The sequence below is a fragment of the Micromys minutus genome (assembly GCF_963924665.1).
Source record: "Micromys minutus genome assembly, chromosome: 23".
NCBI classification, from domain to species: domain Eukaryota; kingdom Metazoa; phylum Chordata; class Mammalia; order Rodentia; family Muridae; genus Micromys; species Micromys minutus.
The window spans coordinates 12,284,820-12,297,446 of record NC_137958.1 but is presented as its reverse complement, the minus strand read 5'-3'; the positions used below and the strand labels follow the sequence as shown (position 1 = coordinate 12,297,446).

Below are 12,627 nucleotides of genomic sequence, written 5' to 3'. Positions count from 1 at the left end.
TAATAATTCCATAAAAATGATCATCTTTATAAGAGAAAAGAAGATATTGGGGGTGGAGAGGTCCTTGTACAGAAAATCACCATTTACCATACAGCAGTTTCACCTCAGTGGAGAAGATATAAATCAATATCTGCATTCCATCCAGAAAGTTGAGAGTGGTTTTTATTAATATCCTGGTGACCTTTTACAGAGGCATAGCTCACCCACCCTTTGCTATAGAGGCAGGCCTCACACTATTTCCTCAGACTGTTTATCAGATGCTTCCCTCCCTAGACCATCCATCCTCAGGGGAGATCAGTCTGTGGTCTCTGAGCTTTCTGTGAGAGACCACACTACATCCTAAGCCTGTTAGCTATAGAGCCCACCCTCATGGTCACGTGTACTTTGTAGTCATCACACCTTAGCCTTTATTGTGCATCTGGACTTAGACTGACGGGACCTACTGTTTCCTGGAAGCCTTTCCTCAAGTTGTCCTGTGTATTACACTGTGTATTAACTGTGCTGACAATGAGAGCCTGGCTTGAGACTCACTAGAGTCTCACCTGCTTGGTGAAGCCAATCTGCACTGGATTCATTCTCATCTTCTAACAGCAGGGAACCCCCTCAGGAAAGACTTATTTCTCACAAATGCAATGCCAAGGTACTGAGCTCTCCACCAGACCCCAAAGAAAGGACTCTTCAAATGCTTTCATAGAAATTCATTGATTTTTTTAAAAAAATAATTCTGATCTTATTTAGGCTTCAAAAGCATGCTCTATCCACATTCATGGTGGGTCATTAGGCTTGGTGGCAAGTGCTCCTAACACTGAACCTTCTTGCCAGGTCAGAGGCATTTATAAAACCAGCCAAACAAGTGTGGAGAAGCTGACAAGAACAAGATCAATGCCTTTAAAAGGGTCATATTTTCAACTGTTCATCTTAAAAATAGTATACAATGGGCTTATTATAATTTAAATTCCCTTTGACTCAGATACTAAATGTAAAAAACAAAAACAGGAAATGTTTATTAAGTTAGCCTTAAATTTTTTCCAAATAGTTTCTGTAGTTAAAACCAAGAGACACGAGTGAAAGCTCTAATACCGCCAAGGTCACCTGAACACCATTACACAGTGGGTAAAAAGCCTCTATGACACGAATGGAAGCCACAAAAACTAACAAAATGAACAAAGGTCCAAACCCAGGCAGGTGCCTCACTACTGTACTGACCCCACACGTACCTCCTAGACTGCTACCTACCCTACCCTCCTCCCCCACTCCTTCCTAAAGGTGACCCTCAGGAGAACCCAACCATGAACCAGGTGAAAACCACTGTCTCTCTGGGAGACAATGGTTTCAGTGGCACTTGGAAGCCTCTTCAACTTTTGGCATTGCAATCATCTGACTCAGAATCATCTGCAATAACAGGCTCATGTATTTGAACAAATGGTCGGCCCTCCGTTGGCCTGCAGTTGGGAAGGTGATGGAACCTTTAGGGCAGAGCCTTACAGGAGGAAGTAAGGAAATGCTACTGGGTGAGCTTTAAGACCCTGCTTAATGTTTCTTTTTCTCTCCCCTTCCTTCCTCTACAGGGATGAAATCTGGCTTCCTAACTGCCAGGCTGGCCTCATATTCCTGCTGTCATACCCTCCCCACAAGGGACAGTATCTCTTGTGGAACTGTAGAGCGTATAAACCCTTTCTCACCACGGTTACTGTTCTATCACTGCAACTGAACAGAAACTACAACAAGCACTTTCTCATGTTTGGAAACTGCGTGTAACTTTCAAGGGGGAAGACTGTGCCCTGGTTCTCAGGACACTGTTATACTTAACACTTTCACACAAACAAGCATACAACTAGGAAGTACAATCTATGTGGTTCAACCCACAGATAATAAAACCAAACTAAACACATAAAGCAACCACAAAATTTAAATTACTCTTAAGTAAAAGAATAAATAGTACTTGTCTGCTTAGCTAGCTCCCTGCTGTTTGTGAATAAAATCCCAACAGAAATATGCATAACTGTTCGGAATCTAGCATTCCTATACAGACACTGGTAAAGACTCAATTCTCCCAGCATTTTTTTTTCAAATTATTCAAATGTTTGTGCTTTTCCCCTATGATAATTACTCTGTAATCTGATGCATAGGCTTATTAAATCTTTCCTGCTATTTCTGCCTTAGGCCATGACAATGACAGCTGTGTTAAAACTGTTCAGTGACAACACCAGTAAAGGGGAGAGTTCCATGGTGACGCCGAATGGCTGCTGGACAGAAATCCAGATAATCAGAATAAACACACCATGACTTTGGAAGATTTAAATGAAAGCATATTTACTAATTATTGTAGACTCCAATGTCTATGCCTCTCTCATTAAGAGTGAGCACTTAAAATAATTTAACAGATAAAACTTAGGTTTATAACTAAAAATGCAAAGCTAAACTAACTTAGTGAGTCTATCAGTTACTATTACTATGGAAAGCTGACCTGTAGTCATTTCAGAGAAACAGGACAGGACAGCACACTGGGCAGGAGCAGACCTGACCACGCGGGGGACAGCCACTCTCACCGACTACTCACCAACTCCTGCAGCCGAAGAAACCCAGGCAAAAGATTCGCTTCCATATCTCTTAGATATTCAGCTTTATCCAGAACCTTTAAAAAAAGATGTCTACATGGAAATCAATTCATAATCTATTTTATAGAGCACGACACATTGTATGATTTTAAAAATCTATACTTACAAAGAGAGGTTGTAACTTTTTAAAGTAAATTTGGATTTACTTCCAAAGGGCTATTATTTGTAAAAAAAAATTTAAACAGATTTAGTTAAAAAAGATTATTAGCATATTTTAATGTAAATATTCAAAGAAAAAACATGTCACTGCTGTGTTTCAAAGGCTGTTCTCTAACTGTTCTACCCGACACACGGTGTAAAGTACTAACCCCATTCCCACTCAAACCAAACCACACCCTGCAAGTGTTTATTAGCCAAGAAAGACAACGGTTTTCTCCATTAAACGTTACAGCTACACATAGCATGTAATGTTCAAACTGCTGGATAACTCAAAGATGGAGTTTGGTTCAGTGCTATAACACTTGTGTCTGCTATAACTTTCTTCTAAAACACAGACAGTAGATATAGACAGTCAACACTTACGGATGACATCACATTATATAACAGCAAATGGTGAGGAGTTTGGTCACAGTAACAACTATGAAGACTGACTACTGAGGCCATGGGGTGTTCTTTTAAATTAAACATATAACCAGCCACAGTATCACACACTTAAAAATGTAATGATGATATGCAAATTTCTCCATACTGTCCCAAAAAGTGGCATTAGTATCATGGGTGATTAAAGATTCATGAATGTGTGAGGACAAAAGGAAAAATACTTGATCTTCCCAATTACTAATTTTTTTTTGCGTTTGTGCTGTTTTTGTTTTATTACTACAGACCTAAAGGCTTAAAATGTATTTTTTCACAGCTCTTAAAAGTGAAAACCTTAAAGACCCTCTCTCTCACTGAGCATCACAATGATAATTCCAGTGGCTCCTGGAGAGAATTCATTTCCTGCCCTTTCCAGCTTCTGGTAGCCTGGTCCAGATGGCTGTGGTCCTAGAATGCTGTGGCATGCTACCTATGACATTCCACTCTTAAAGACAATATCCTCCAACTTCTGATTGATCTGCTACAGCTTTTACAGTCTTGTCCTGTCCACTCTACAGTGCGCTCAAGTATCCTGATCCTCTTATTACCGACATTTAGGATTAGTCTTCTTTCCTCCCAGACAATCTGGATCAATCTCTGCACCTTAAGATCCTTCACTTAACTTCATGTGTGAAGACTCTTTTTCCAAGTGAAGTAGTATTTCAAGGCTCAGAAATTAGGACCTGATCTCTTCTTGGGGATATTACTTGCCTACAGTGTAGTGCAGTAAATTACATTCTCAAGATAACCAATAAATTAGAGTTCCATGATTTTTAACAACTTATTTAATGTTTATATTCATTTCACTCATTAAAAGTTTCCAAGTTAATTCTTTGAGAACTTGGTACATGTACACAATGTATTTTCACCATGGCTTCCCACACTTCTCAAACTCCTCCTGGACGGCCAGCTACCCATGTCCTGCAAAACTTCATATTTGTTTTCTCTTGTTCCTTTTAAATAACTGAGTCCAGTTAGTGCTGTCTATTGCTCATGACTGTGAGGCCATTCACTGGAGCATGGGCAACCTACCAGGGGCCACAGCCTTGAAGAAAACAAACTCTTCCTCCCTTAGCAGGCATCAACTGCCATTACCTCCTCAATTAGGGACAGTGACCTAATGAGTACCTCCCTCATCCATGACAGAATGCAGACTGGCTTAATACTGTGCAGGCAATTAAAGATGCTATTAGTTCATGATTTCAATGGCTGTTATATCCAGAAGACACTGCTTTATCCCTGACTTTCCTAACCTCTGGCTCTAACAATATCTCTCCCCTCAATTCCATTGTTCTCTGAGCCTTATATGGTGGCATTATGATACAGATGTCCTATTTAGGGACACTTTTTATAATGAACTGTACTAACCTATCTGCATAAAGGCAAGTACTTAAAAGGCAGTTTGATATTATGTCCATTTAGCAAAGAAACAATAACAGGTTCTCCCTTTGGGCCTATGACTTCTTCAGCCACAAGTTCTGACCAAGCTTGGAATATAGTTTCCTCCTCAAAAATAGGCCTTAAAACTAATTGAAAGGAATAGGCTGACTCTGTGACAGGTTTCAAACTGGCAGTTTAAGAGACTAGGCTTAAGAACAGGCCAAATCCAGGCAAGCCCAGAAAAGTCAGTTACTAGGGGAAAAAAAAAACCTGCTTCCATTTCTTATGCCCCAGTAATGGCTCTGAAATGCCTAGAGATAGAATAAGAAAAAGCTCTCCCACCCTGAAATTCCCTTAATACACTTTAAGTAGGACCTACAAGCTCCCTTGGTTGTCTATCTTGGTAACGTGAGATCCCAACATGCTGAACTTCTACAGAATAAAACACCCTGAATCTGCATACTATTTAAATCTTGGGTATCATTCTTTATCAAACCATAGACCCTTATATTTGGGTCTTGTCTGGGATTCGCTGGAGACAACCCCTGACCTAAATAGTAGTGTTTTTCCCATCGAATGGTAAGTCCAGGCGCCTGGCTGTCTTCTGTCTTGTTTATCTGTTTCTGTTTTGAGTTAATCTATGTTTCTGTTTTAGGTTTAATCTAGAGGCCGAGAGGGACAAAACAGACTCATATACTGGCAACGGAGGACGATCCTAACCTCTTACCATAAGCAGAATAACTTCCTAGTTCTCATCTAGATTCTGTATTGGCTATGGGTCTATGGGCCGTTTCAGACAGCCTGTTGGTTTTCCTGGGAATTGTGTCTGTCTGTGTGTATTCTGTTTGTGTTTTTTGTCCTCTCCTGCAGATTTTTCTGATTCCTAAGGTGGGACAGGCACAGAGCACCCCACTGAGCCTGGTTCTAAACCATTTTAAGTCACAGAAGACTCAGGTCTGGTTGTTTGTCCACACAAACTTTTGCAGGAATAAATGCCCTCCCTATGGCCTGAGGAGGGGACTTTCCATCCCGCCATCATTTACAGGGTAAAGGTTTAGTTTATGAGGCTTGGGGCCACCCAGACCAAGTGCTATATATTACCACAGAACAATACCTGTTAAAAAGCCCCGTTTGGATGAGACCCTTTTGTTACAGGCGTTGAGGCACTCTACCCTTCTTCCTCTAAAAGAGGGTCAGCTTCAGGCTCTGCCTTGCTCCCCTTTTCTGCTCCAGAGGAAAATTTCTATTTATGTTCCTGGTACTACTGCCCCTGGCCAGTCACCACAGGTGGAGGGAGGAGCCTTTGGAAATCTCTGTGACACTGGGGACAGACTGTCTTAGGGACATTAGATCTTTTATGAGAAGGGAGACTTGTGGGTATTCATTTCTTCAGTGTCCTGTCTCTCCACATTGAAAGCAGATTCCTTCTGTTTTTATTGTTGCTATTAAAGCCTGAGCTACAGATGTAATCTGGTGTGTAGACTTAGCACACTGCTAACTTCTCAGTCTTCATATCTGCTCCTTCTTATCTCTCATTCTCTGAGCACTGGAATGTTCACATAAACTCATGCAATGCCACAGGACTCAGGTCCAAGACTCATCTGCATGATAGCTACCTGTACGTAACCTAATCCAGTCTCTCAGCTTTACACAGCTTTACACATTCACCACTCCACAATAAAGTCTCCATGTTGGACCATTAAACTGAATCCAACCTGTCCTCCCTGAAGCTGCCTTTGTTTGGTGCTTGGTCCCAGCAATGAGCAGAGTAACTAATAGCCCGATTCATTCTCTTTGGTGTGTCTCAAGTCTTACCACTCGTGAAGCTGCACAGGATCAGGAACAGTACTTGGCATGCCATGACTACCACTTACTACAGTCTGCATGCTGTCTTATGGGAATGTGTTATAACTCTTCTGTTAGGCAAAGCACCCTTTTTAACAGCAGCTCTGTCACATTTTTGTATCACAAAAGCATCTTCCACAGAGCACTACACAAAATAAGAGTCAAAATAAATATATGAAAGTATATCTATTGCAATTCTCAAATTAAAGATGACACAACCATATTAAATTACTTACAATATATACAGTCTGATCCTTGAGATGTTCAGCACTGGTCACTTGCTTAAACAACCGAACAAAGTCATTAAATGTTTCACAGGTCATTTCTGTAGAACATCCTGCCTCTGAAGAATTAAGATGACTCAGCTTGTTTAAAATTTGTTCCAAAAGTAGCCTTGAAGTAAAACATTCAACACAATTCACAAAGGCATGTGGAAGCTGAAAAGAAAACAACAAAACAGTTACTAGAAAGCAAAACATATACCACAGAGTTTCTTTTGGACAGACGCTAATCTCGTCTGATCTACACCTACTGCTCTCTATGTTCCTATGCCCCAGGAACCTGACCATGGAAAGTGCAGCATCAGGTCCTGGTTGGAGAAGTCTCGGGAAGGAGCAGCTGGGGGCTGAAGCTGAGCTGTAGAGAAGCAGCTCAGTATTTAAGTGTTGACATTCTGCAAAGGCCAGCACCCCAGCTGGGTACATCTTTTGTAAGGCAGCTAGTCTTGCTGAGTTTTGGCAACAGTGAGTCTATAAGGTTCCTTGAGGTCTGGGGGTGATAAAAGCCACTGTCCCTTCTTGAGTCCCTTGAAACTTCCTCAGCCTTTGTAGATAGTCCCTTCCTTAAACTCACTTCAGTGATTTGAGATTTTTGTTTTCCTCTAGCACCCAAACTATATTTTTCTCTCAAAATATTATTATAAAGAAACAAAACTACTTTTGATTGTTAAAATTCCTAGTGAGTACTTTACTACCAACTGTAATCTAGCAGGGATGTGATCAAGCTCTGTAACTCATTATGTGTCTAATGTTTTTCTAGAAAAAGAAATAAAAGCAAAACTACAGAACTCTTCATAGACTGGCAGGCCCTCTTACTCGGAGCCCACGCTAACTTGTATTGGTTCAAACCTGATGCATGCGTTACTGAAGCCCAACTGTAAAAAGAGAGGGAGAGAGCGAGAGCGAGAGAGAGAGAGAGAGACAGAGATCTACTAGAGACGTCTACTTACTAGTATATTACACTTATTTTCTAGGAAAGGACCTCAATGTTTGCTTTCGTACTCACTTTCTTGTGTAGAACACTCATGTCTATTCAGAATAAGTATCTTGCTTGTTTCTGTGCTATTTTTGACTCAAATAACAGCATTTTTTTCCTAAGCATACATATATTTGGGTATCAATAACAGAAGCAGAAATAATCCTTTCTTACACTGATTGATTGCAAAAACAATAAAGTATTAAAAACTTAATACATCCCTTCATGCTTTTATCCAACAATTATCTTCTGGATGCTTCATATATAAGTTTTCAAATGCAAGTTTTAAATATACAAATCAAAGGCCTTGTGCACTCAGATTCTGAAGTCAGATAGAAACTCAGGCACCTGCGTATTTAAAATGCCAGTTGTTCTTAGGGATCAAAGACTAATATCTAAACCTTAAAATGTGCCAAGCACTGTGCTTACAGGAACAATATATTAAAAAATTACATCCAGGAAAACAACCCACACCGACACAAATATTCACACACACTATCACAGTTAAGACTAAATATTGAGATATAATAAAGCTAAAAGTGCTAAAGCCACAAAATGGGTCCATTTTAACGTAGCATTGGACGTTTCAAAGCACTTCCCAGAGAAGTAGAAGAAGGAAACTGGCTCAATAAACATTTGTCAATCGAGAGGATACTAGGAGGAGAACAGGTAAGTAGAGGAAAGTCATCCAAGGAGTGGGAGCAACATAGGGCAAAGCAGGAGCTATACAGAGCAACTCAGCAGGCCATCTTAAACCTGCATCCTCAGAGCTAAGGTTAGACCAGAACTTTCAACCTGAAGCTGTGGCTTGCACATCTGTTTCTGTGTACATACTTGCTGCAGATCACAGCCATACCTGCCCAAATAGATATTGCTTACTGCTGGCTTAGGACATAAACAGGTATATGGTAATATTCATACATAGCATCTAAAATTATTTATAACTGCTTATAATCCTGAACTATAATTCATTTTCCATGAGCTAACATAACAATCCCAAGGGCTGCCTCTACTTGCCCTCCTTTGCAATAGAGAAGGCACTGGGTGGTGAATCCAGAAGAGGAGTATGAGTCTACAAGGAATAGTTACAGGATGGAGAAGAAACTGTAAGCAGGAAACATGCAGAAATCCTTGGAGAAAACAATGGTATGTGAAACTGAGGTAGCAATGGACAAGAGTGAATACAAAGTCATGACTTCAAAGTGGGATGTGGTTATTAGATTCTTACTGCATGGGTAAGGATAAGAAAAGAGTATGAGAAAACTCAGTCATTCACAAAGGAAATATGAAAACTATGTACAGTTTTACACGTGTAAAAATCAGAATTATCAGAATCAATATTACAAATAGAAAGTGAAAAAGAAACATTTTACCATGTTAAAAAGCAAATCCTAGTATTTTAAAAAGAAGCTATTACTTGTGTATCCAACTACCGGGCAACAAAAGAGAAAATTTTGCCTCACTTTGAAATGTTTTAATATCAAGGTTCAGATTATTTAATAACTAATAGGTTTTGACATTTATACTCATTGAAAGTATTCCATCAAAATGTGGGCAAAAATGCTTTATGTAGATGATGCTGTAGAGAAAGGTAAACTGGAATAAGTTATCTAGATTCACTCATTCATTATTCAACCTAGGAATAAAAGGTCCATTAACATCAGGGTTAGGGTTATTCTTACCTCTAAAGTTTTCAACAGTGTTTGTGTTACATAGGTCTTCCCACTGGCAGTATGTCCATAAATAAAGATGGATGGAAAGCTGAAATGATGTCTCTAGCAAAGAAAAGAAAAGGTTTCTGTCTGCATGAAACCAGAAATGAACATTTACCAACTTGTACAAAAATTTTATTGGTAATGTATAATCCTAAATCCAAGTTATATCAGTGGTGTAGTATATACATATAAATTAACTTAAATTCAACTTTAAGTGCCTTCCCTTATGGAATTATCTTGTAAAATCATACGCTACTGAGCAGCTGAGATACCAAGACAGGGTAAACTCTGACGGATTCAAAATCTAATGGGGAGCCATAAATTTAAAAGTAATTTAAGATATTTCATAAGCAAAAAGGAAGCTCATGACAATCTTCAACAGTTTTTTTTCTTTTCCAGAGCTAGATGATATCTGCTGTTTTGGAATCCTATCACCCTTGTCTCTTTCTACTATTTGGTGCCTAATATAGATCCCCTGCCCTAACAGCCTTCTATTGCTGTGATCAATAGTATGATCAAAAGCAACCTGGGGAGGAAAGGGGTTACTTCAGCTTACAGTTATTGTTCATCATGAAGGAAAGTTTCAAGATTCGAGGCAAGAACCTGGAAGCAGAGGCCATGGAGGAAAGTATCTTATTGATTTTTTCAGCTTGCTTTCATTACCACCCAGACCAATTCCCAGGGGTGGCACCACCCCCCCGGTGGGCGGGGCCTTCCCACATTAATCATTAATCAAGAAAACGCCCCCACAGACATGGCTGCAGACTATCGGAGGTATTCTTTTTTTTCCAATTAGGTTCTTTCTTCCAAGATAACTTTAAGTGTGTCAAGCTGAGGACAAAACCAACCAGCAAGTTCCCCTTTTAACAACTTTTTACATTACCAAGAGTTAAAATGAACTCTTACACTGGTGAAACCTTTGCTGTGATCCACTGCTAAATCAGCACTTCCTGTCTTTATTTACTAATAAAAATACTCCTCTTTTTGAGTACTTTTGATTAATCTGGGTTTATCCAGTCCAATGAAGGGATGTGCAGAGCATAAACAAGTATATATTTCAAAAGTACAGGTAACTAAAACTGAAAGCATTATAACTGGAAACTAGTTATAGAAACTAGATGCAGTTGACTTCTGGAATTAACTAACATGATTCCTTTCAGATGGAGGGAAGTACTTGTCCTGGAATATTTCACCTGTCACCTCAGACTCACATCCAAAACTCTGCTGGATTAAAGTACATTTAAAAGCAAACACTAAATGGCTATTTGAATTTACTCATCTTCCAGATAAGCTCCAAGTGCAATTAATTCTAATTAGTGAGTACAATGCAGGACAAATGAGAAAATGAACGCTACACCTATGAAAAGTAATCCCTAGGTGTGTTCATTTCTAAAGCATCTCATCTGGTAGGCAGAGGATGGCAACCCAAACGAGACCTCTCCTGGCTTTTATAATTCTATAAAAGCTGCAGGAATTTAAAGCCTAGAACACTGCGTTACCCTAAATGGCCTTGAAGCCAGTCACCGCTCTGTATTTGACTCGATCTATAAGACGAACTTCCGTTGAATAAACACTGCAAACAGACTTCCTAACTAAACCCTGTTCGGTAACAATTTGCAGTCGCTATTTAGGGCTCACATAATCTCCAAAGAATGGTCCAAGTAAAAGGGCCACTTCCTAGCCAACGTCCTATAGAGCAGGCCAGATGTTCCTCTGCAGTCTCCTTTGAAATGGACTGAAAAGTTTCTTCGGCTAAGTGTGGGACAGTCCTACAGCACCTACATCTTAACGTAAGAATTCACACAGTAATCCCCCCACCCCAGACTGAACAAATCGAGGCGTTCGTCCCGGGAATTCGGGAAGCAGTCTGACTACAATACCTCTCCAAACAGGGACTGCAAAGTGGACACTTGGGCCTCTCGACAGAGCACCATGCTCTCCAAGTGAGACATTTTGGCGGGCACCGCCTGATAGTACGGAGCAGTTGGCCGCCAGTCAGCCCGGCGCTGGTTTTCTCCGAGTAGTTTACGTAAGGTAACTGCAAGCTTTCCGGCCAGAAGCCTGTGCTGGGGGAGGAGCCGTCGCGCTCAAGTGACGTCACGAGCCGCGCGACAACGTGGGCCTCTCTAGTCTCCCCGCAGCGGTTCTCAGTGGTCGGCGCTTGGTGTCGGTCTGCGCTCTAACCTGTGCTTCCAGGCTAAATATCCGAAGGACACGCTGAAAGGCAGGGAGGCGTCCTAAGGGCGTCTCGCCGCCCACGTTTGGTGGCTTCAGTTCCCCCCAGAAAGCCGGACATGTAAAAGGACCGAGAGAAACGAGTATTCTTTAAAAAACGAAGCTTTCCTCTTGCGAGCACGTGGACAATGGGAACTCCGTGGGACTGAATAAGAATGATTTTTTTTTTTTTGTTTGTTTGTTTGTTTTTGCAAGCTTGAAACTAGATGTGGAAGTATTAGTGTTAGTGAGGGCAATTAGAATAAAAACAATGCCGTCTTTACTCGTGCGTTTACTTATCACCTGAAAACAAGATGATAGAAGAGCTTTGAAATTAAAGTATAGGAATAAGAAGGGGTTCAAAGAAGGGGCTTTGGGGTCCTGAAAAAAATATTGGCCAGTGGGCATTGACTCAACTATTTCTGAGTTTTGAGATGTTGGGAGAATCTTTGAATTGTCTAAACTTCCTTATATACAAAATAAGGACAACAGTAGAGTATTGCTAAGAATAAAAGAAAACGTATGTAGTATCTGCTACACATAAATTTCATGACCAGTGCAAAAAACAACTATGATGTACTTAGAAATAAAATGTGCCAAATATATATAAGCCCTGCACCATTAAAACTATATATAAAAATTACTGAAAAAAGATATTTTTAAACAAATGACTGCTTTTGAGAGTTATGTTTGTTAAAATATAATTTCCAATCCGATACATAGATTCAATGAAAAGAACAACTTGAGGATTGTTTTTGTTGTTTTGTATAGTGGCTTGAATGGAATTAGCCCCATAGGCTCACAGAGAGTGGGTTAGAAGGTGTGGCCTTGTTAATAAAATAGGTGTGGCTTTGTTAAAATAGGTGTAGCTCTTTTTGAAGGAAGTTTGACACTTCAGGTGGACTTGGAGGTTTCAAATGCTAAAGGCAGAAAAACTTGTCTCTTTTCCAAGTTCCTGTCCATCCAGATGTCTAACTCTAAGCTCCTCTAGCTCCATGTCTGTCTGTGTGCCATGTTTCCACCAT

The 12,627-nt window shown here is 40.1% G+C and overlaps 1 protein-coding gene across 2 annotated transcripts in view; it reads right to left on the bottom strand.

Annotated features, from left to right (window-relative positions):
* The window catches only part of ORC5 (origin recognition complex subunit 5), a 48,015-nt gene extending 36,616 nt beyond the window's left edge, over positions 1-11,399 (bottom strand). For both annotated transcript variants that reach the window (XM_080936074.1, XM_080936075.1), the window contains exons 1-4: positions 11,269-11,399; positions 9,356-9,448; positions 6,656-6,856; positions 2,561-2,635 (exon numbers count right to left, since the gene is read on the bottom strand). In XM_080936074.1, coding sequence (XP_080792200.1) covers positions 2,561-2,635; positions 6,656-6,856; positions 9,356-9,448; positions 11,269-11,340 — 441 coding nt within the window. In that variant the 5' untranslated portion in view covers positions 11,341-11,399. The remainder of the gene's footprint in view (positions 1-2,560; positions 2,636-6,655; positions 6,857-9,355; positions 9,449-11,268) is intronic.
* Positions 11,400-12,627: the final 1,228 nt, after the last annotated feature.